Source organism: Oncorhynchus masou, chromosome 24 (genome assembly GCF_036934945.1).
Source record: "Oncorhynchus masou masou isolate Uvic2021 chromosome 24, UVic_Omas_1.1, whole genome shotgun sequence".
Taxonomy (NCBI): Eukaryota; Metazoa; Chordata; class Actinopteri; order Salmoniformes; family Salmonidae; genus Oncorhynchus; species Oncorhynchus masou.
This window is the reverse complement of record NC_088235.1, coordinates 81,627,436-81,652,746: the sequence shown is the minus strand read 5'-3', so window position 1 is coordinate 81,652,746 and position 25,311 is coordinate 81,627,436. Positions and strand designations below refer to the sequence as shown.

Sequence of the window (25,311 nt, the reverse complement as noted above, 5' to 3'; positions counted from 1 at the left end):
ACTGATGGGGTCTCTAATTGACACCAACGAATGCCCCATAATATCTGGCCCTGTGCCCTCCCTAAATCGTGGCATTGAATGTTTCAGACTTTTATCCCTCCATAACTGGCTACGTGACTATTGCAAGTCTGTGGGTGTAACATTTGACCATTTTGATACCTTCTGGAAAGCTTGTTTTATAAGGAGGAAGGGATCCATCCAAATCATCTGGGTTCCTGGACCCTGTTACTGTTGAAGTAATATGGCCACATGTTAATCTGCCTCACCTAAAGCCCTTTTTTGTGGGAAGCTGCTATAGACCACCAAGTGCTAACAGTCAGTATCTAGATAACGTGTGAAATGCTTGATAATGTATGTGATAAACAGAGAGGTATATTTTCTGGGTAATTTAAATATTGACGGGTTTTCATCAAGCTGCCCACTCAAGAAAAAGCTGTAACTAGTGCCTGCAACCTGGTTCAGCTTATCAATCAACCTACCAGGGTAGTTACAAACAGCCCAGGAATGAAATCATCAACATGTATGGATCACATCTTTCCTAATGCTGCAGACATTTTCTGTAAAGCTGTATCCAAATCCATTGGATGCAATGCTCACAATATAGTTGGCCTAATATAGTGTAAAATACGTTTTGTAGTGATTGATATGTTGATGTAAAGAGTATTTGTTGGTCTGTAGTGTGTAATGAGGAACAACCAGGCACTGCACTTGACACATTTATGAAATTGCTTATTCCAGTTGCTAATATGCAATCATTAAGAAAATGACTGTAAAAACTGTTAAATCCCTGTCGATTGATGAGGAATTGACAAATAGTATGGTTGAGAGGGGTGAGGCGAAAGGAATGGCAAATAAGTCTGGCTGCGCAACTAGTTGGCAAATGTACTGCAAATTGAGAAATCCTGTGACTAAACTGAATAAAAATAAACTATACTATGAAACATAGATACATTATATAAAGAATGATAGTAAAAATCTTTGTAGCACCTTAAATGAAATGTAGGGCAAAAACACAAACTCAGCTCCATCATTCATTGAATCAGATGGCTCATTTATTACAAAACTCACTGATATTGCCAATTACTTTAATGATTTTTTTTCATTGGCCATATCAGCAAATTTAGGCATGACATGCCAGCAACAAACGCTGACACTACACATCCAAGTATAACTGATCAAATGATGAAAGACAAACATTGTTATTTAGAATTTTGTAAAGTGAGTGTGGAAGAGGGGGAAATGATTGTTGTCTATCAACAATGACAAGACACCGGGGTCTGACAACTTGGAGGGAAAATTACTGAGGATATTAGCGGGCAATATTGCCAATCCTATTTACCATATCTTCAATCTTAACCTACTAGAACGTGTGCGCCCTCAGGCCTGGAGGGAAGCAAAAGTAATTCAACTACCCAAGAATAGTAAAGCCCCCTTTGGTTGGCTATTTGAGCCAGTAATCAGCCTGTTACCAACCCTTAGTAAACTTTGGGAATAATTTGTGTTTGAACAGATACAATGCAATTTTACTGTAAACAAATTGACAGCCTTTCAGCATAGGGAAGGACATTAATCGAAGCCTCTCCAACATAAACCAGGTAAAATCAGGAGTTCATCAGGGCAGCTGTCTAGGCCCCTTACGTTTTCCAATCTTTACTAATGACATACAACTGGCATTGAGTAAAGCCAGTGTGTCTCTGTATGCAGATGACTCAACACTATATATGTCAACTACTACAGCGAGTGAAATCACTGCAACACTTAACAACGAGCTGCAATTAGTTTCAGAATGGGTGGCAGGGAATAAGTTAGTTCTAAATATTTCAAAACTAAAAGTATTGTATTTGGGACAAATCATTCACTAAACCTCAACTAAATCTTGTAGTAATTAATGTGGAAATTAAGAAAGTTGAGGTGACTAAACTGCTTGGAGTAACCGTATCAAGACACAAAGTGAGACCCAAATGCAGGCACAGGAGGCAGATGGTTGGAGTCTTACAATGTTTATTAATCCAAATTGGAAGGCAAGAGAATGGTTGTGGACAGGCAAAAAGGTCAAAACCAGATCAGAGTCCAGGAGGTACAGAGTAGCAGTCAGGCTCGTGGTCAAGGCAGGCAGAATGTACCCTCCTGCCTGATCAAAGTCCAGAAACAGGCAAGGGTCAAAACCGGGAGGACTAGAAAAAGGAAGAAAATGCAAAAGAGGAGGACAATGGGGAAAACGCTGGTTGACTTAGAAACATACCAGACGGACTGGCACAGAGAGACAGGAAACACAGAGATAAATACACTAGGGAAAATAAGCTACACCTGCAGGGGTGGAGACAATCACAGGGACAGGTGAAAGATCAGGATGTGGCAATATCCCCCCAGGGATGCCACCTGGCGTCCTACCTGGGCACATACCTGGCTGACCGGGGTGTCGACGGTGGAAATCGGCGATGTGGGCCGGGTCCAAGATGTCTTTAGCAGGAACCCAGCACCTCTCCTCTGGGCCATAACCACACCAGTCAACCAGGTACTGGAAACCCCTGCCCTGGGGTCAAACCTTCAGGAGGCATCTCACCATATATACTGGCTGGCCACCGATAACCCGGGGGGAGGGATGGGCCTGGAGACAGAAAACAAAGAACAGTGAGACACAGGCTTAATCCTAGACACATGGAAGGTAGGGTGAATACGGAGGGTACGGGGTAACACAAGACGACAGCAGTGGAACTCAGGACTCTGGAGATGGGAAAAGGACTAATGAACCGGGGAGACAGCTTGCGGGACTCTACCTGAAGGGGCAGATCCTGAGTGGAAAGCCATACCCTCTGCCCAATGCGGCAGCGGGGAGCTGGGGTCTGGCGATGGTCCGCTTGTCGATGATGCCTGGTTGGTCTTGAGAATAACCGCCCTGGCTCTTCTCCAGGTACGTCGACAGTGGCGGACAAACATCTGGGCAGAGGGTACACTGACCTCCTGATCTGGTTCAGGGAAGAGTGGAGGCTGATACCCCAAAGAGCACTCGAAAGGGGAGAGTCCCGTGGCAGAACAGTGTTCCGGGTATACTCCACCCTGAACCGGTTGACGGCTCCAGGTAGTGGGGTTAGTTGAGACCAGTCACCTTAAGGTGGTCTCCAGGTCTTGGTTGGCTCGCTCCAACTGACATTAGAAACGTTAGTTTGGGGATGGAATCCAGATGACAGGCTGGCTGACGACCCAATAAGGGTGCAGAATGCCTTCCAGAACCCCGATGGGAGACCGTGTCTACCGGGAGTCCATGGATCCGGAAGACATGCTGCACCATAAGCTGGGCTGTCTCCTTGACAGAAGATAGTTTGGGGAGAGGATGGCCTTGGAGAAGGACGGAGGGAGCCCAGTGACAAAGTCCAGAGATATGAGACCAGGGACAACGAGGAACCGGTAGTGGCTGCAGGAGGCCAGAAGGAGCTTGCCGGGGAGCCTTGTTTTGAGCACACACAGCATGCGGTGACGAAGGCAGAGACATCAGGGACCATTGTTGGCCACCAGAAACGTTGTCAAATGCAGGCTAGTGTACGATGGGACCCTGGATGACAGGTCAGCCTGGAGGAATGAGTCCATTCCAGGACCCGGGACCGGACTGGGTTAGGGACAAACAACCGGTTAGCCAGGCCCCCTTCAGGTCCAGGTTAGGAACGTTGCGCCTTGTGAACCAGGTTCTCAATACCCGAGTCCACAGTGGCAGCAAGGCATGAGGTAGGGAGAATGATTTCGGAAGTCGAGGGTGTGGCAGAAGAACTGTATAGGCGGGAGAGAGCATCAGGCTTCATATTTTTAGACCCAAGACGGTAGGAAATGGTAAAGTTGAATCTGGTAAACAGGAGGGCCCACTGGGCCTGCCTTGAGTTGAAGCTCTTTGCGGTACGGAGATATTCCAAGTTATGGTTGGTCCAGACCAGGAATGGCTGTTCTGCTCCTTCCAGCCAGTGCCACCACTCCTCCAACGACATCTTCACCTCCAGGAGTTCTCAGTGTCCAACATTGTAGTTCCTCTCAGCAGGATTGAGACGATGGGACAGAAAGGCGCCTGGATGAAGCTTCTGGTCCTGGGCAGATCTCTGGGACAGGATGGCCCCCACTCCAACATCCGAAGCATCAACTTCCACCACAAATTGATGCGAGGGGTCCAGATGGATGAGGACGGGTGCTGTTGTGAACCGATGCTTCAGGTACACAAAAGGCTTTGTCGACAGCTGGAGACCATTTGAACGGTACCTTGGGAAATGTGAGTGCTGAGAGGGAGGCTGCCAGGGTGCTGTAATCCCGACTGAAACAACGGTAGAAGTTTGCAAACTCAAGAAACCATTGCAATTGCACCCTGGACATTGGTTGAGGCCAATCCACCACTGTTTTCACCTTACCAGGATCCATCTGAACATTGCCTTCGGCAATGACATATCCCAGAAAGGTGATTGTAGAGTGGTGGAACTCACACATCTGGGCTTTCACGAACAATTGATTCTCCAGGAGGCCCTGAAAGACCTGTCTGACATGGAGTACATGTTCATGTGCAGATCAGGAAAAAAACAGGATGTCGTCCAGGTAGCACATCATTGACCAAAGCCTGGAAGACAGCGGGGGCATTGGTGAGTCCAAATGTCATGACCTAGTACTCATAATGTCCACTGGCTGTGTTGAAGGCTGTCTTCCACTCATCCCCCTCACGTATCTGAACTAGGTGGTAGGCATTCCGAAGGTTCAACTTGGAAAACATGCAATAAGGAGGAACTGTATGGTCTCACTGTGGTTACCAGAAACCCGCAATTGAATGGGCACAGTACTATGGGTGACTTCCCCTATTATGCAGCCATCCAGTGCCCTTGTATCCATGGGCACAGAGAGAGGCTGAGTGGGAATACCAAGCTCCGAAGCTATCGTGGCATCCATAAGACATTCATCAGCCCCATAGTCAATGGGCACTTGGGGAGACTTAGATTAGTCTCCCCACAGCACAAGAGCAAAAAGGGGGTGTGCAGGTGATGAAAATTAGGGAACTCCCAGTCTGACTCACCATAGTACTGGTACCCACTAGAGACAAGGGTTTCCTAATAGGGCAGGTAGCCATAAAGTGCCCTGCCCCTCCACAGCAGAGACAACAGGTATTATTCATCCTCCGTGAGTGCTCCCAAACTGATAGCCTAGTTCTTCCCAAATGCATGGGCTCAGGAGTATCCAACTCACCCGTCGTAGATTCACGAGAGAGCTCGGGTGACTTCAGAGAGCTGCCTTCGGAAACTTCCGGATTCCATAGGAGGTGAACGCGCCATATCGGGTGCACGAGTGTGCCCAAGACCAGACCTCCACTCACTCTGGAGTTCCCTTAGGCGTCCATCAATTTTAATGGTTAAGGCGATAAGAGAGGCGAGGTCCATCGGCAGTCCCCAAGCAGCTAGCTCATCCTTTACCTCCTCAGATAGTTTGTACAGAAAAGTATCGAAAAGAGACTGGATTCCAGGCATTATTGGCGGCCAATGTGCGAAAGTCCACCATGTAGTCTGCCACATTATGGGAGTTTTGACGTAAGTCAAGTAGTTTGCTGGCCGCCTTTCTCCCGGATACCGGAAACTTCTCACCTCTGCCATGAATTCCTCCAAATGACTGCAAATGGCAGATTGTTGTTCTCAAACTACCGTAGCCAAGGAGAGCGCCCTTCACTACATTAGCATAATTATACATGCTATCTTCGATCAGTCTGAATAAAACAAAGATGTCTGTAGCTCAAAAATAAGTGAGCACTGAGAAAGAAAACCCCGGCAGGTACCAGGATTCCCCGAGTATTGCTCTGGAGGAGGTAAGCCGGGTTCACGGGGAGTCAGGATAGGCTGTACAAGCTCACCACAGATAGGGAAAAGATTACTGGGTGATTGGGGGTTTTAGGAGGTGGCAGACAGTCTCTGAGCTAACCTCCTGATTTGCTCCATTGTGGCATTCTGCCAAGGAACTGAGCCCTTCCAAAAAGCCCTGTAGCAACTCCTGATGTCTTCCAATGGTGGCTCCCTGCAGGGAGACAGCTTGGCGGAGCTGGTCCAAGTCTGCTGGGTCTGCCACAGCCAGTTCGTACTATCAAGACACAAGGCGAGACCCAGATGCAGACACAGGAGGCAGATGGTTGGAGTCTTACAATGTTTATTAATCCAAAAGGGTAGGCAAGAGAATGGTCGTGGACAGGCAAAAAGGTCAAAACCAGATCAGAGTCCAGGATGTACACAGTGACAGACAGGCTCGTGGTCAGGGCAGGCAGAATGGTCAGGCAGGCGGGTACAAAGTCCAGAAATAGGCAAGGGTCAAAAGGGAGGAATAGAAAAAGGATAATGCAAAAAGCAGGAGACCGGGAAATATACTGGTTAACTTGGAAACATACAAGACAAACTGGCACCGAGAGACGGGAGACACAGGGATAAATACACTGATGAAAATAAGCGACACCTGGAGGGGGGTGGAGACAATCTCAAGGACAGGTGATACAGATCAGGGCGTGACAAACCGTGGATTGTAAATTGTCATGGTCAAAACATGTTGATGCAACAGTAGCTAAAATGGGGAGAAGTCAGTCCCTAATAAATCACTACACTGCCTTTTTAACAACACTATCAACAAGGCAGGTCCTACAGGCTCTAGTTTTGTCACACCTGGACTACGATTTGCAACTGCACATGGGACAAATATCGTACTTTTTGGAGAAATGTCCTCTGATCTGATGAAACAAAAATAGAACTGTTTGGCCATAATGACCATCATTGTGTTTGGAGGGAAAAGCGGGAGGCTTACAAGCCGAAGAACACCATCCCAACCATGAAACACGGGGGCGGCAGCATCATGTTTTGGGAATGCTTTTCTTCAGGAGGGACTGGTGCACTTCACAAAATAGATGGCGTCATGAGGGAGGAAAAGTATGTGGATATATTGAAGCAACATCTCAAGACATCAGTCAGGAAGTTAAAGCTTGGTCGCAAATGGGTCTTCCAAATGGACAATGACCCCAAGCATACTTCCACAGTTGTGGCAAATGGCTTAAGGACAACAAAGTCAAGGTATTGGAGTGGCCATCACTAAGTCCTGACCTCAATCCTATAGAACATTTGTGGGCAGAACTGAAAAAGCGTGTGCGAGCAAGGAGGCCTACAAACCTAACTCAGTTACACCAGCTCTGTCAGGAGGAACGGGCCAAAATTCCCCCAACTTATTGTGGGAAGTTTGTTGAAGGCTACCCGAAACGTTTGACCCAAGTTAAACAATTTAAAGGCAAAGCTACCAAATGCTAATTGTGTGTATGTTAACTTCTGACCCACTGGGAATGTGATCAAATAAATAAAAGCTGAAATATATAATCCTCTCTGCTTTATTCTGACATTTCACATTCTTAAAATTAGGTGGGGATTGTAACTGACCTAAGCCAGGGAATTTTTACGAGGATTTTATCAGGAATTGTGAAAAACTGAGTTTAAATTTATTTGGCTAAGGTGTATGTAAACTTCTGACTTCAACTGTATATAACCGCCTTAATGTTTCTGGACCCCAGGAAGAATAATAAATACATCACACATGATGATGCTGCTGATGATCTTTGTCAGATGAGCTCCCTTCACTCGTGTAATGAACTTTCTCTTCTTTTCTCCCACACTCTCTCCTTCTCCCTCACTCCCTCCCTCCAGATCTTCTCTCTGGGCTACTGTCCTACGGGAGAGTGGCTGGCAGTGGGCATGGAGAGCAGTAATGTAGAAGTGCTGCACGTCTCCAAACCAGACAAGTATCAGCTGCACCTCCACGAGAGCTGTGTGCTCTCACTCAAGTTCGCCTCCTGTGGTACGTACAAGCTCACAACACTGCCACACTCACACACATTCTCCTAACTTGTATACTTATGTTAATGAGATGTGTAGTCCATATGTCTGCTGAGCCCAAGTGTAATGTTGTGTGTTTGTGTGTTGGTGTGTGTGTATGTGCGTGCATGTGTTTCAGGCAAGTGGTTTGTGAGTACAGGGAAGGACAATCTGCTGAATGCGTGGAGGACGCCATATGGAGCCAGTATTTTCCAGGTGAAAAATACACACACTCAAAATGTTACCACCTTTACTTCACACACAGAGATGCATACAAATCTCTCCCTCGCCCTCCATTTGGCAAATCTAACCATAATCCTATCCTTCTGAATCCTGCTTACAAGCAAAAACGAAAGCAGGTAGTACCAGTGACTCGCTCATTACGGAAGTGGTTAGATGACGCGGATGCTACGCTACAGGACTGTTTTGCTAGCACAGACTGGAATATGTTCCAGGATTCATATAATGGCATTGAGGAGTATACCACCTCAGTCACCGGCAATAAGTGATCGATGACATCGTCCCCACAGTGACCGTACATACATATCCCAACCAGAAGCCATGGATTACAGGCAATATATACACCGAGCTAAAGGCTAGAGCTTCTGCTTTCAAGGAGCAAGACTCTAATCTGGACGCTTATAAGAATTACCTCTATGCCCTCAGACAAACCATCAAACAGGCAACGCATCAATACAGGGTTAAGATTGAATCCTACTACACCAGCTCTAATGCTCGTCGGATGTGGTAGGTCTTGCAAACTATTATGGACTACAAAGGAAAACCCAGCCGCGAGCTGCCCAGTGACACAACCCTACCAGACAAGCTAAATGCCTTTTATGCTCGCTTCGAGGCAAGCAACACTGAGGCATGGATGAGAGCACCAGCTGTTCTGTACATCTGTGTGATTACACTTTCCATAGCCGATGTGAGAAAATCCTTTAAACAGGTCAACATTCACAAAGCCGCAGGGCCAGATGTATTATCAGGACATGTATTCAAAGCATGTGCGGAACAACTGGAAAGTGTCTTGACTGAAATGTTCAACTTCTCCCTGACACAGTCTGTAATACCTACATGTTTTAAGCAGACCACCATAGTCCCTGTGCCCAAGAAAGCGAAGGCAACCTGCCTAAATTATTACCACCCCGTAGCACTCACGTCGGTAGCCATGAAGTGCTTTGAAAGGCTGGTCATGGCTCACATCAACACCATCATGCCGGAAACCCTAGACCCACTCCAATTCGCATACCAACCCAACAGATCCACAGATGACGCAATCTCAATCACACTCCACACTGCCCATTCCCACCTGGGCAAAAGGAACACCTATGTGAGAATGCTGTTCATTGACTACAGCTCAGCGTTCAACACCATAGTGCCTGCAAAGCTCATCACTATGCTAAGGACCCTGGGACTAAACACCTCCCTCTGCAACTGGATCCTGGACTTCCTGATAGGACGCCATTAGTTGGTAAGGGTAGGCAACAACACATCTGTCATGCTGATCCTCAACACTGAGGTCCCTCAGGGGTGCGTGCTCAGTTCCCTCCTGTACTCCCTGTTTGCCCACGACTGTGTGGCCAAGCACGACTCCAATACCATCATTAAGTTTTCTGACGACACAACAGTGGTAGGCCTGATCACCGACAACGATGAGACAGCCTATAGGGAGGATGTCAGAGACCTTAGTGTGGTGCCAGGACAAGAACCTCTCCCTCAATGTGACCAAGACAAAGGAGATGATTGTGGACTATAGGAAAAGGAGGGCCGAACAAGCCCCCATTAACATTGATGGTGTTGTGGTGGAGCAGGTTGAGAGTTTCAAGTTCTTTGGTGTCTACACCACCAACAAACTATAATGGTCCAAACACACCAAGACAGTTGTGAAGAGGGCACGACAACACCTTTTCCCCCTTAAGAGACTGAAAAGATTTGGCATGGGTCCCCAGATCTTCAAAAAGTTATACAGTTGCACCATCGAGAGCATCCTGACCGGTTACATCACGCCTGGTATGGCAACTGCTCGGCATCTGACCATAAGGCGCTACAGAGGCAGTGCGTATGGCCCAGTACATCACTAGGACCAAGCTTCCTGCCATCCAGAACCAATATAGAGTTGAAGTCAGAAGTTTAGATACACTTAGGTTGGAATCATTAAAATTCATTTTTCAACCACTCCACTCATTTTTTGTTATTATCAAACTATAGTTTTGGCAAGTCAATTACTTTGTGCATGACACAAGTAATTTTTACAACAATTGTTTACAGACAGATTATTTCACTTAGAATTCATTGTATCACAATTCCAGTGGGTCAGACGTTTACATACACTAAGTTGACTGTGCCTTTAAACAGCTTGGAAAATTCCAGAAAATGCTGTTATGGCTTTAGAAGCTTCTGATAAGCAAATTGACATAATTTGAGTCAATTGGAGGTGTACCTGTGGATGTTTTTCAAAGCCTACTTTCAAACTCAGTGCCCCTTTGCTTGACATCATGGGAAAATAAATAAAAAATCAGCCAAGACCTCAGAAAAAAGTTGTAGACCTCCACAAGTCTGATTCATCCTTGTGAGCAATTTCCAAATGCCTGAAGGTACTACGTTCATCTGTACAAACAATAGTACACAAGTATAAAAACCATGGGACCACGAAGCCGTCACACCGCTCAGGAAGGAGACGTGTTCAGTCTCCTAGAGATAAACGTACTTTGGTGCAAAAAGTGTGACTCAATCCCAGAACAAATGCAACGAACCATGTGAAGATGCTGGAGGAAACAGGTACAAAGGTATCTATATCCACAGTAAAATTAGTCCAGTATCGACATAACTTGAAAGGCCACTCAGCAAGGAAGAAGCCTCTGCTCCAAAACTGTCATAAAAAAGCCAAACTACGGTTTGCACATGGGGACAAAGATCGTACTTTTTGAAGAAATGTCCTCTGGTCTGATGAAACAAAAATAGAACTGTTTGGCCATAATGCCCATCGTTATGTTTGGAGGAAAAAGGGGGAGGCTTGCAAGCCGAAGAACACCATCCCAACCGTGAAGCACGGGGTTGGCAGCATCATGTTGTGGGGGTGCTTTGCTACACTTCACAAAGCAGATGGCGTCATGAGGGAGGAAGATTATGTGGATATACATCTCAAGACATCAGTCAGGAAGTTAAAGCTTGGTTGCAAATGTGTCTTCCAAAATGGACAATGACCTCAAGCATACTTCCAAAGTTGTGGCAAAATGGCTTATGGACAACAAAGTCAAGGTATTGGGGAGGCCATCACAAAGCCCTGACCTTAATCCTATAGAAAATATGTGGGCAGAACTGAAAAAGCGTGTGCAAGCAATGAGGCCTACAAACCTGACTCAGTTACACCAGCTCTGTCAGGAGGAATAGGCCAAAATTCACCCAATTTATTGTGGGAAGCTTGTGCAGGGCTACCCGAAATGTTTAACCCAAGTTAAACAATTTAAAGGCAATGCTACCAAATACTAATTGAGTGTATGTAAACTTCTGACCCACTGGGAATGTGATGAAAGAAATAAAATATTAAATGAATAATTCTCTCTACTATTATTCGGACATTTCACATTCTTAAAATAAAGTGGTGATCATAACTGACCTTTGACAGGGAATTTTATTCGGATTAAATGTCAGGAATTGCAAAAAACTGAATTTAAATGTATTTGGCTAAGGTGTATGTCAATTTCCGACTTCAACTGTACTAGGCGGTGTCAGAGGAAGACTCCAGTCACCCAAGTCATAGACTGTTCTCTCTGCTACCGCACGGCAAGCGGTACGGGAGCTCCAGGACTCAGTCCAAAAGGCTCCTTAATCTTGAAACTCCCCATCCCGGATCCGGGATCGTGACTAAAGCCTCAGGCTCATTAGCATAACGCAACGTTAACTATTTCTGAAAATCGCAAATAAAATGAAAATAATGCGCCTACTCTCAAGCTTAGCCTTTTCTTAACAACACTGTCATCTCAGATTTTCAAAATATGCTTTTGAACCATAGCAATTCACTAATTTGTGTAAGAGTATGCTAAGCTAGCTTAGCATTTTGAGTAGCATTTAGCACGCAACATTTTCACAAAAACCAGATAACCAAATAAATCAAATCATTTACGCTTAAAACGGGCACGTCTTTTTATCCAAGAATGATATAGTGCCCCCAGAGTTTCAACAGGTTAACAGCTTCTACCCCCAAGTCATTAGACTGCTGAAAAATTTGTCAAATGGCCACCAGGACTATTTACATTGTCCGTCCCGCCCTGCCCCCTTGTTTTTAGGCTGCTGCTACTCGCTGCTTATTATCGATGCATAGTCACTTTACCCCTACCTACATGCACAAATGACCTTTTTTACTTTAGTTTTTTTGGTAATTTATTGCTATTTATTGAACTGCATTATTGGTTAAGGGCTTAAGGGCTTGTAAGTATTTTACGGTAGGGTCTGCAGATTCAGACTTAGGAAATGTACACCTTTCCTACGCACACCTTTCCTACGCACACCTTTCCTACGCACACCTTTCCTATGCACTTCTCAGTAGTTGGTATTCAGACTTACCTTATGAAGGTGCATAACAGGCTTTGCAGGTATGGTTCCCTTGTGCGCACATAATAAATTGAATTCAACTGCTGAAAAACCTGCCACTTGCTGGCCAACAGAATTTCTCAGGGACTTTTCATTCAATATGGTTTTCAGTACATTTATCTAAAGCAGTGGTTTGATTCATCCTGAATGTTGCCATGTTCAATTGTTCAATCCATGAAATATTGGAACATGAGAAAAGTGTTGACCAGTAGTCCTGTAAATCTACTATAATAATCCTCACTAATCATGTCACTGTGATGACAACGTTCCAGTTGTCGTGAACTGTGCACCAGGCTCCAGATTTAAACTGCTACGTATGGTGTGCATTCCATAATGATCCAAATAGGTTACATGTTCCAAATTATTGCCCAACATGGAATACAGCCTAATACAGTATGATACACTATTGCTAGTGATCCTCAGGAACCAAAACACAAACATCGCAGAGGAAAAAAAGGTAAACTAACAATGGAATGGAATGATGCAACATTTAAGGGAACTAACACTAAAGTGACAGTTATAAATGTATTTGAGGATAACTGACTGTGGCTACCAATTGTGGCTAATATTTACACGATAAAAATGGTAAAACATACACTGAAAAGTCTGGACATATAATTAATTAAAACATTCTAGAACTCATAAAAACAACTCAATAGGTTTGGACCTATACTGTTATTTGAGCATGGCTACAGAAGTTTATAGCTTGGGTCTCCACATTTCATATATGCAAGTTATAATGACAGCGTTTCATAAACTTCACTGTAGTAAAGGTGATATGTTGACATGCTTCAGTTTGCTGCCATGTGACTGGTTTCACATTTGTCTCCAGTGATCATAAGGTAAAATAGACATAAATCAATTGCCCTTTATATTTACAATCCCCTTATCTAAATGGCTTAATAATTTACCTAGCTCTCATCAATAGCACTCATCAATTTGTAAATTACCGTGCATGGAGAATGGTGTTGTTTCTATCAGGAAAAGAAAGTAGATGTTGTTCCACTTGGAACTGACCGGTTGCTTGACCTTATTCATTGTTTCATCATGGGTAAAGGTGGTGGAATTATGAGGGAATTAATTAAAGGTCAGCATACGGTGTATCTGTAGACACCTCCGCCACACCTTCATTTCTTTTATCTCCACCCAAAACAAATTGCGGGTGAATAGCATGCTATTCTCATGCTTAAATTCAAGGTCAGAATACAAGTAAAAAGAAAGATGCATAAAAAGGGAATTACGTTACATTTACACGCACTTAATTCGGGTCAAAATTCCCTGCAAAGGAAATGCATTGTGCATTTCTAGAATATACATTTTTAGCCAAGGCTGTTGTAGACTGTGTCTGTGATGGGTATATATAAGTGTGATGATGAGTTACAGGAAGGGATGGGCTGTTTAAAGGGGGAGAGATGTGTCTTTGTGGGAGGGAGGCAGTATGGCTGTCATCTTGCTGTTTGCTAGACTAGTGCAGAGAGAGGAGGAATCTGCAGCCTTGGCGGTTAGTGTCTCCCCAGGGCTCTGAAATGCACAGAGGCTATCTGCTTTGTTATCCAAATGCCAAATGCCTCTCAGCCCACCCCCCCCTCCGGATCCTGCTTCCCCCCTCTCTCTCTCTCTGTCTCACACACTGTTAATCTGCTGCTTTCTCTCTCGCTTTCCTTCTTTTACTCCCCTGATTCATCTCTCTCTTTCACATGTACACACATACCTCCCCTTTCTCCCTCCATTTACTCTCACTCACCACTACCTTATCCTTTGTACCTCTCCCTCCTCCCTGTTTCTGTCTCTGTAGTGTGAGTGTGTCTGTCAGTCAAAATGGCTTCTCTCACCAGTGGCCTGCTGATTGACAGCCCTGGTGATATGAACCTGTGATGTGGAGGAGGGAGGAAGGGAGGGATTAGGATGAGGTTGAGAGAGAAGGGAAGGGGGAGGAGGGAGAAATACTATAGAGGTTCAGAGGAGGGATGGGTTGCGAGAGGAGGGTGAGGAAAGAGAGCGGTTGAGAGAGGAGCAGGTCTCGAAAAACCATCTGGGGCCAGGATATGAGGTCTGATGCAGACAGAGGCTGAGCCTGGTGGAGATGGACCGAATGGAGGTAGAAAGGCTTGTTTATTCAGGTAATGTTGAGAGAGTCAGAGAGTCAGCCCCTGTGTTTCTGTGGTGCTGAAAGCTGTGATTAGTAGTGCTGAGAGTACAGCTGAACCACGTAGGTTAAGAACCTGGGGAGACACACCACTCTACCTGTCAGACATGAAGAAGAAATGTTACACGCACCATTGTCTGTTATGAAACTTTGTGGAGCAAATTACCATTACTGGGATGATCTAAAACCCTTTTAATGACTTGGTCATTTTCTCAAAAGTACATTTACATTTACATTTAAGTCATTTAGCAGACGCTCTTATCCAGAGCGACTTACAAATTGGGAAGAGAATGGTTCCATCAGCAATTCCATAATAGATTGACTATACCGATTTATTGTGTAAAAAAGAGTATATTTTGTGCCCTGTTTTGATTCAGTGAATACATCTACACCCGAACTAGTGAGATATACATGGAGGAGACTTAATCAAGCTACTACTTTCTTGCCTATTTCTCTCTTGCATCAAAGGTGAAAAGTTTTAATAGGAGACAGAATGCGATTGGATCATCATCTAATTTGCCTTCACATAACTCTTATAGATTTTCCACATGGATGGGGATATTGGAAATGTAATCAAAGTTTACTGGAGGACAATTTATTTTTAACTAAGCAAAATAATATATAACTGATATTTCCAGTACAATATTGGTTCATCAAATCCCCTTATTGTTTGGGATACCTTTAAATGTACCTTCAGAGGTCATTCAATTCAATATTCATCAATAATAAAAAAGCAGTTTCTGTCTAAAAAGACAAGATTAACAAGGGAAATATATGTACTAATAGTAGAGGTAGATAGCAATAAGAACAATACTACAGAGATACAAAATAAGTTAGAGGAAAAACAAAAGAACTGGAGGTACTTATTCAAGAGCAATCGAATGTAATCTATTACAAAAATAAAGCAAACTGGATGGAATATGGAGAAAAATGCACCAAATTATTCCTGAATCTCCAACACAGGAACGCTGACAAAAATAATTTGCAGAAACTCGTTACTGAAGATGGAGTCATCTATGATTCTCCTAATTGTATTTTAAAAGAGGAAGCTAAATACTTTAAGCAGATGTTCTCTTTTCCATCTCATCCTCACCCACTGAATGACGATTACTGTAAGGAATTCTTAAAAAATATATATATCTATATATTTTTTAATTAACAAATGTACAGAAAGATCAGTGCGAAGGCCAAATGAACTTTTAGAGGCTATTAAATCCTTTCAGTCTGGAAAAACCACAGGGCTTGATGTCATACTGGTAGAGGTATATCAAGCCTTTTTTGATGTACTCAAAGCTCCATTGTTAGCTTGTTTTAACTACTCCTATAGAAATGGTAGTCTGTTGGGTACTCAGCAGGAAGGTCTGATTTCACTATTATTAAAACAAGACTCAGACTGGATCTTAATATTTGTCATCTATCTTAAAAACTGGAGGCCTCTTACACTTCAATGTTGTGATGCAAAAATACTAACAAAATGCATAGCACTCTGAATTAAAAAGGTTTTTACCAGGTATTGTTCATCCTGATCAGACAGGTTTTTAACATGGACGATACATTGGAGATAATATACGGCAAGTACGATAAATAATAGAAGATCATGAAACAGGCCTTTGATAAAGTAAGACTGGATTTTATTTATAAAAGCCTGGATTTTTTCAATTTCAGTGATTCTCTTATAAAATGGGGAAGGGTAATGTAAAGCAACCCCAGGTGTAAAATAATAAATAGCGGCTACTTCTCAGAGAGTTTTGAATTGTCAAGAGGAGTAAGACAAGGGTGTCTGCTGTCAACATATCTATTTGTTATTGCCATTGAAAGGCTAGCTATAAATATCAGATCAAATAACAACATTAGAGGATTAGAAATCCAAGGCTTAAAAACAGAAGTGTCCATGTATGCCGATGACTCAAGTTTTATATTAAGTCCGCAAGCTAGGTCCCTGCAATGTCTCATTAAAGATCTAGATAACTTTTCTGGACTCTCTGGACTAAAAGCTAATTATGATAAGTGTACAATATTACATATTGGAACTTTTACATTGCTATGCAGTTTACCTATAAAATGGGCTGATGGTGAAGTAGACATACTTGGTATTCATATCACAAAATATATAAATGAGGTCTCCACAATGAATTTCAATAGAAAACTTGTAAAAATAGACAAGACCCTGCAACCATGGAGAGGTCTATTTATGGAAAAAATGTCCTGATTAACTCCTTAGTCATATCTCAGTTTACTCACTTATCTCTCTTTTTCAAACAAGCATTGCAGAGCTGGCTTCAATTTCAATTTCCTCCCCCTAAAAAGATAGAACAAATGTTACAACAAATATTATCAACCGAATGTGCTGATTGATAAAATGGGAAAGATGTTTGAAAATAGTATTTTGTTTTAAAATGATTTAGTAAATCGGAATGGTAGAGTTGTCTTTCATGGAGTTATCAAAATTGTATGGGAAGGTCTGCTCAATCCAAGATTACAACCAATTGATTACAGCATTACCCCAAAAATGGACTCCTAAGTTGCGCAGTGGTCTAAGGCACTGCATCTCAGTGCTATAGGCGTCACTACAGACCCTGGTTCGATTCCAGGCTCTATCACAACCATCTCTGATTGGGAGTCCCATAAGGAGGCGCACAATTGGCCCAGCGTCATTAGGGTTTGGTCGGGATAGGTTGTCATTATAAATAAGAATTTGTTCTTAACTGACTTTCCTATTTAAATTAAGGTTACATTCTACCCAATATAAATGATCAAACTGGCAGAGGAATGAAAATAGCATAAATAGGAAAGTATACCAGTTTAATTTGAGGACCAGGATGTTGACTGCTGCGCCATACAGATTGCAAAATAGTTGGGGTGAAATTTTCAATGTACCGATTCCATGCTACAGGGTGTATGAATTGATATATCAAATGATTCAAGAATTTGTGTTTTTCATCTAAAATTATTATGTATAATTCTTGCCTCAAACAAAATGTTGAATATTTGGGGCATACAAGCATCACTGCTCTGCAGATTTTGATGCGAGGATACAGAATCAATAGACCATTTATTTTGGTATTGCCCTCAGGTAGCCTGTTTCTGGTCTCAGGTTCAGGAATGGCTGAAAATACATAGCATTGATCTAAAATTAACCTTAGAAATAGTATTGTTTTGAGATCTGGAGAGACCGAATCAGTCAATTACTAATATACTAATACTCTTAGTAAAAGTATTTATCTTCAATTAGCAATCTGTGGATTCCATTCGATTAAATACATGTTCAATCTATGTTATACATCACAGCTGAAAGATATATCCAAGGAGGATGGCCAGCAGAGATAGGTGGGATGAGCTGAGGGAAGCTAATGATCGAAGATACGTTTTTTTAAATAAAGTCAAAATAAAACATAAAAAGTCAGTTTGAATGACACTGAGGGGAAGTGTTGTTACAGCTAATGCCTGCTTGCCTGAGGCTGATGCTGTGCAGGTGTTTGTACACATGCATATACACACACTCTCATTCAAATGCACCCATGTGCACAGACACACACACGTAAATAGTGCCATAGTTGCACTCAAATATATTCAGTTGGCCTTGCTGTTATGATTTTTGTTGTCCTTGGTGTCTTTTGTTTTTCTCATTATTGTTTTCTGTTTTCTTTTGTCTTTTTTCCCTGATTGCTTCTGTGTGTCGCTCTGGATGGGAGTCTGTTAGATGACTGGTGTGATGTAGTTGTTGAGCGGCTTCACTGCAAGTATATTGTATGTTTTAAATATTCAATTAAAAAATACAAAATAAATCTAGGTGGTAATACACACTAGTGTTATTAGGGCATTTTGAGCAATGAGGAGACAACTCTATTGTGGACGAACATGGAGACATGAGATGTGAGTGGTGAAAGAGTTTCCTGAGTAGAGCAGGGATATGTGGTGCCATGTGGGACCCTCGGGGAGATCTCTCCTCATCACTGTCACTCAACTACCACTACGGAAAAATTGGTGGAAGTGTGTTTCTTCCCAGACCGATGTGTGTTCCTGAGTAAACATGTCGGTCTCTCACTGAACCTCTCCTTCTGTCTCATACTGTCTGTGACTCCTTAGTCTCAGTCTCTGTTTAGACTCAGTTTCACGTAGCTAAGTGGAGGTGTGTAACTGCAGTGTTATTGCACCTACTAACCAGGCTCTGGCAGGTCCACCTCTAATTTGAACAGTGTTCATGGATGAGTCACTGATTTTTAACACCTTTTTCCTCTGTCTCTCCCTCTCTCAGTCCAAGGAGTCCTCATCGGTCCTGAGTTGTGACGTGTCACCAGATGATAAGTACATAGTGACCGGCTCTGGAGACAAGAAGGCCACCGTGTATGAGGTGGTCTACTGAGAACAGGAAATAAGGGGGTGAGGGATTTTCAGAGGGGTGGGGGGGCTTGGCTGGGTGGGGAGTAGGGGGGGACCTACTCAAGGCCTACAGCAGGGCAGGTGGGGGCAACCATGGCTCTTTTGTACAGAAGCAATGCTTTCTGGCTCCAGCTCTCAAATGACCCTACTACAACAGCCCCCCCCCCCTCCCAATCTCAGCTAGCTCCTCATTCCTGCACCCATTTAAGCCTGAGAATGAGGCGGGATAGAAAGAGAGAGCAAGAGAAGGGGGAGAGATAAAGAGCAAGGTAGAGGGAGCGTGAGAGGGCTACAGATAACGAGAGAAGGAAGGAAGGGGGAGAGGAGGAGGGTAATTAGTGCCGTTTCCTGATTAAGAGCTCAGCGGAAGGGAAACCCCAGAGGAGTGTGCCACTCTGGGAGCTGCAGCGAGGAGCACAGATACCAGACAATCGATTCATTAGTCAGACAGTGGAACCCTTAATGAGGCCAACACCGCGCCACAGCTCCCCAGCCAGGGGTGTCAGGAGTGGCAAGCTAGCACCCTGAGCCGGCTTGGAATGGGCCGTGCTGGAGCTCTGTCCCAGAGACATACCCAAAACACAGAGACACTCACACAGCCTCGCACCCAATTAAGTATTAATAGTAGCGCTCCCCGTCTCACTCCCCTAATATCTATTTTATTTTTGTCTCACAAAAGCAGCACTTAATGAGCAGAGTCAATCTGAGTCTCAGCGGGCCCCTGTGCCACAAACACTGAACAGACGAGAGCAACACTGCGCTGTTCATCTTAATACTTACCAATAGATTAGATTGTTCTCCTGAGACTGCTCACAGCTTAATGCTCATTTAATTTCCCTGTATTATACGACATGCTCCAATGTGTGGCAAATAAGGAAATGATATTATGTATATCGTAAAACCCTGCTTCAATAGATGTGTCAAAAATGTTTAAGTCATGCTCAAGCTACGTTTCAGTAGTGGTTGCTTTGTTGTAAGAGGCTATGGTTGCCTACGCCTGTACTCTGGCCTTTGAGAGCAAGAGGGATACACTCCATGACCAAGTGGAAAATATATTTGTATTTTTATTTACTTTTTAATTTTTTAAACTTCTGATGTCCTTCCCCTCAGTGATGGTGATAGGCAGTGGACTCCACTACCCTTTCACAACACAAGGGACCTGAAACTGGCCTTCCATTTTGGGGAAGGCTTCTTCTGATTCCTGTTTTTGTTCCTGTTTCAAGCAGAAGTGATAACTGTACTTTAGTATGTTTTCAGTCAGTGTGTAATGCAATTTCAGTGTTTGTTAAGTCTGTCAGTATAGAGCAGCAGGTGTTGGGTCGTTTTGTGTCCATGTTTGGGGAAATGTGGAGACAGTGGGAAGTGTACAGTATAAGATGCCTCCCTCCCCCAACCTCTCACTGCCTGTCAGCCATAGACAGGCTCCCTCTCCGCTCACTGTCAGTAAAACCATATCCGCTGCCTATGCTTTCGCTGTTCCTACAGTGAATTACTTTTAAGTTTTAAAGCTGTTCTCTTTTTAAAGCGAAGGAACTTTTAAATGCTCTGTGTTTTCCTTCCTGACGCATTTTCAATGTCGTTGTAAAAGAAATTAGAAAAAAAAATAAAAAAGTTGTGTTAATCTTTTAAGTGCCAGTATCCATTTGAGTGTTTCTTCTTGAATGCAGTTTTGAATGTTGAAGACATGCAGTATGAACTAGGAAAACACCATGAACCATACAAAATAGTTTATTAGTCTCATTACATCGCCCACATCAATGGGCTAGTTCATTTTGCATGGCCCGGAGCCTCAGGTGGGTGGAGAGTTCACTTAAGGACCAATGGAACTCTGCACACCCAGGGCACTGCTAAATTAACTCTCCCACTCCCCCAGACCATCCCACCCACAGCACTCACAGAGGTCTTTCACCTGCCCCACAGGTCCTTCCCTTGGCCACGCACTGGCTCCCCATCTTCCCCTTCTAGAGAATGTGGTAACATCCACCTCAATCATCCCATCATCACCAACTCATCCAGGTAGACGTTGCCCATAGATCATTGTCTAGGCCCAGGCAACTTCATCCCACTCCTAATGAGAGTCCGTTATAAGACATGGCCCTGGAGGGCCTCCATGACATCGCTGTTATATCTCTCAACATGTACACTCATCAGACCATTCAGATTTACAGGGGTCACACAGTAGCTTTGAACACATTGCGTTATCATCCATCTGTACACAGGCAGAACTGCCCACTCCTGGACCATGTCCACCTTTGGATATGAGCCCTACTCATGGTTGAGGCTGTTCTGAGCAGAGCTACACGATATAGAGTACACCGGGTGTGTATAGGGGAGGGGGGTTGAGAGGACACTGAAGTTAGAGGCAAGTCCTACTCGGCTCCATTTCCAGTTTGGGGCACAGGGAGACAATGACATTAAAAACCAGCAGACAGACCCATATCAAAACTCCCACTGAGCTGTGTGGCTGCAGAGATCTTACCCACCTTCCCAGACCGATCAGTCCTATGTGGTTAGTCACAGCCCTGCTTCTCTTGGGAATATGCAATTCAAATTAGATACTCAAAACTAAAAAGGAAATATCATACAAATTAAATCTTTCAATTTGTTTTTCAATAGAAGCACAATTTATTTTTCTCCCTGGCTCTAAGCATATCCGACCTACGTTCTTTTTTTTGCCTTTAGAGCTTTATTTACAGTTCATATATATACACTGAGTTCAAAGGTCACAATGTAGTAGTGAAAATACCTGTCTATGTACCCTACAAATACAATAGAAAACACTAATGTTGTTGTCGACTTGGAGTAAGTAGCCATTTCCCTGAAATCGCAGAATACCTTGAACACGGACATTTTAGTTTCATATCCTGGGTAGTGGTATGTCCTTTCACCATGTATAATAATACAACCATATTGCTGCTGAATCTAACCCCCCTCCACACAGCCCTTACAAACCCTTATCTCCCTCGGCGCGCGCACACACACACACACACACCATGGTCCTACTGCTCGTCAAGAATTCAAAAGGCCAAAAAAAAGATTTTCTTTTCGCACATTTTTTGTTTACTACAGAGGTTTCATTTTGTTAAAAACAGGAAAAAAGGTAACAAAACGAGAGGAAAAAAACAGGTCTTTGGAAGAATCCCGCATTGTGTCGCTAGACTACCAGCTTTTTCTCAGAGCATTTTTTTTTAAAGGTCAAAGTTCCAGAGATCTGACTTCGCCCTCATCTGAATCCTTTACAAACGTAAACAAAACAACAAAGTACAACGTGTGTCTCTGGTCTCCACGACACCCGCCACTCTCTTTACAGTCCTTGGGGCACCAAGGGAGCCTCGCCCCCACTTTATCCAATCAGAGCGCTCCTTCCTCAGTAGATAACTTCGTACACAGTGGCCTTCTTGTCACCGGAGCCCGTCACAATGAACTGGTCATCGGGGGAGATGTCACAGCTGAGCACCGAAGACGACTCCTTTGACTTGAGAAACGAAAAGAAAGGAGACCAGTTACACCCACTGACAGAGACACTGTATTGCACTTACATTACACTTTCAAAACAAAGTGGTTTAATATAATCCTGATACAGTAACTACTGAGCTAAAGACAAATAGTATAAATGGTTTAAATAACAACAAATGCACTTGAAATATACTCTTAGCATTTCTCTAGAGAGAGTGCATCAAATCCCAGACCTGGAATATGCTTGATCCATAGGGTGTCCGCCATGCGTTCAGGAGGTTATCTTTGCCTGTGCTCACAAACCATTTACCTGCAGAACCAAAGAGACACACAAAGGGAGATGAAAACTCTGGGCAGAGGAGATGTAGCATGACAGAGGGATTGCTAGTCGGTCGCATACAGGGAGAAAGAAAGGGACTGGTGCTGTGTGAGCCTCAGAGTCATTTCAGGATAGTTCTGTCCTTAAGATTACGCAAGAAAACATTTGAATGGAACAATTAGGAGTGTGGCACGTACCACAGTAGGCGAACTTGAGTGAGAGCACACAGCTCTCGTGGAGGTGCAGCTGATACTTGTCTGGTTTGGAGACGTGCAGCACTTCTACATTACTGCTCTCCATGCCCACTGCCAGCCACTCTCCCGTAGGACAGTAGCCCAGAGAGAAGATCTGGAGGGAGGGAATGGAACAAAGAGAGAAAGCTGATTACACATCTGACAAAGATCATCATCATGTGTGAAGTGATACAGAGAGGAGTGACAGGCCAGTGAAATACAGTACAGGGCCGTATCCACAAAGCGTCTCAGAAAGTCCTAGGAATCCTGTTAAAACCTGTTTGAAGACTAAAAACACCCCCAGCTCAGAGTAGGTTTTAGGATGATGTTAAGACACTGCTCAGACAGACTCCAAGAGACAGGAGTGAAATCTAAACGTAAAACGTTTCTCAGCTGGTAATCGCAACAGTTTGAGGTACCGCAAAGGAAAGATAGTGATGACGCTCAATGACACTGTTGCAAATGGGGAATAACTAATCGCGATGAGGCATCATGGCCAGGTGTGAACTCCACAGCACGTTTCAGACAACCACGTGAATGTGACTGTTGCAATGGTCAAACGTTTGATAGAATTTTCACCAGACACGATCACTTTGCCTACTCTTAATTCTTGCTTAATATATTGGCATGCATAACCTTTGTTTAACCAATTCTGATGGTTGTTAAGTGTAATATTGATATATCAACAAACTCATCGGCCCTATTTAACAGCTATTAAATCGCTGTGGCACAGTTGGCATCAAGTCACTTGCCGATAATGTTGCATATGTTTGAATGGTCTATAATTTCATCGACAACAATCTAAGTTAACATAGGCCCTAGATGGCTACAAAAATTAACAGCATGAAATTGCTTTCCATAGGGATAGCTTGAAATACCGTGATGTATGTAACATGATGAAAGAAAGACTTAAGTATTTAGGCATATGTTAAATAGACATCATGTGAAATCATTGTCAAAAGCGAGATAGGCCTACAGTTGCATGCAGGTCTAGATTTATGGATTGATCATATAGATATAAAAAACATTCTTTCAACAATTCTAAAGCAATTGTAACTGGCGCAGGGACCATTGACTCACTGCCTTTATCTATTATCAAGACGCCTGCTGGTAAGTCTTAACTAGTCATGAGGTCCCCTAAATATTTTTAACAATTTTTTTTAACCTTTATTTAACTAGGCAAGTCAGTTAAGAACAAATTCTTATTTTCAATGACATTTGTAGAATATTTTATTTTAAAAATGTATTGTCTTTTTTACATTTGTATTATTTTACCCTCCCCCCCAATTTTGTGGTATCCAATCGGTAGTAGTTACAGTCTTGTCTCATCTCTGCAACTCCCGTACAGACTCGGGAGAGGCGAAAGTCGAGAGCCATGCGTCCTCCGAAACACAACCCAACCTAGCTGCACTGCTTCTTGTCACAATGCACATCCAACCCGGAAGCCAGCAGCACCAATGTGTCAGAGGAAACACCGTACACCTGGCGACCTGGTCAGCGTGTACTGCGCCCGGCCCACCACAGGAGTCATTAGTGCGCGATGAGACAAGGACATCCCTGCCGGCCAAACCCTCACGAACCCGGCCAAACCCTCACGAACCCGGACGATGCTGGGCCAATTGTGCGTCGTTCCATGGACCTCTCGATCGTGGCCGGCTGCGACAGAGCCTGGGCTCGAACCCAGAATATCTGGTGGCACAGCTAGCACTGCCTTAGACCACTGCACCACCCGGTATTTTTATTATCATTTGAAACTTGAGCCAATCACCAGGGAGCTGTTGTTGCTGTTTTTGTAGGGGGTTAACTGCCTTGCTCAAGGACAGAACGACAGATTTTTCACCTTGTTGATTTGGGAATTTGAACTGGCAACTTTTCAGTTACTGGCCTAATGCTCTAACCACTAGGCTTCATGCATACACTTATGTGTAAAAATTAAAACTATGAATAAAATGGCTCTTTTCTCACAGCAAAAAAAACGTTATACTCTGAGAAACAATGTGGCCATTGGCCCTGATCTAATCTCAGCTAGTCTCACAAGGTCTCCTTTGATGTCAGTACCTGTGAGGTGAAGTCGTGCTGCTGCAGCTGTCGTCCCTCTCTCAGGTCCCAGCAGCGTACTGTGTTGTCCAGCCCCCCCGTCCACAGTTTGGTCCCATCGTTGGAGATGTCAATACAGCTGGCCCCGTCAGTGTGACCCTGGAACTGCCTGGGTAGCATAAAGATCACATCAACACCTAGCCATTCAGATGTAATCCATAGTCTATAGCAGGGGGCTCACAACCTTCTCCAGCATGAGAGATACTTTAAAAAAAAAAGAAAAAAAAAAGCTTGCTTTCATAG

The 25,311-nt window shown here is 43.7% G+C and overlaps 1 protein-coding gene and 1 pseudogene across 3 annotated transcripts in view; one reads left to right on the top strand and one right to left on the bottom strand.

Annotated features, from left to right (window-relative positions):
* The window catches only part of LOC135512807 (transducin-like enhancer protein 4), an 83,613-nt gene extending 63,015 nt beyond the window's left edge, over positions 1-20,598 (top strand). For all 3 annotated transcript variants that reach the window (XM_064935205.1, XM_064935204.1, XM_064935202.1), the window contains 3 exons: positions 7,677-7,827; positions 7,984-8,060; positions 18,839-20,598. In XM_064935205.1, the coding sequence (XP_064791277.1) occupies positions 7,677-7,827; positions 7,984-8,060; positions 18,839-18,946 (336 nt within the window). In that variant the 3' untranslated portion in view covers positions 18,947-20,598. The remainder of the gene's footprint in view (positions 1-7,676; positions 7,828-7,983; positions 8,061-18,838) is intronic.
* A 77-nt stretch (positions 20,599-20,675) lies between these two features.
* The window catches only part of LOC135512805 (transducin-like enhancer protein 1), a 42,894-nt pseudogene continuing 38,258 nt past the window's right edge, over positions 20,676-25,311 (bottom strand).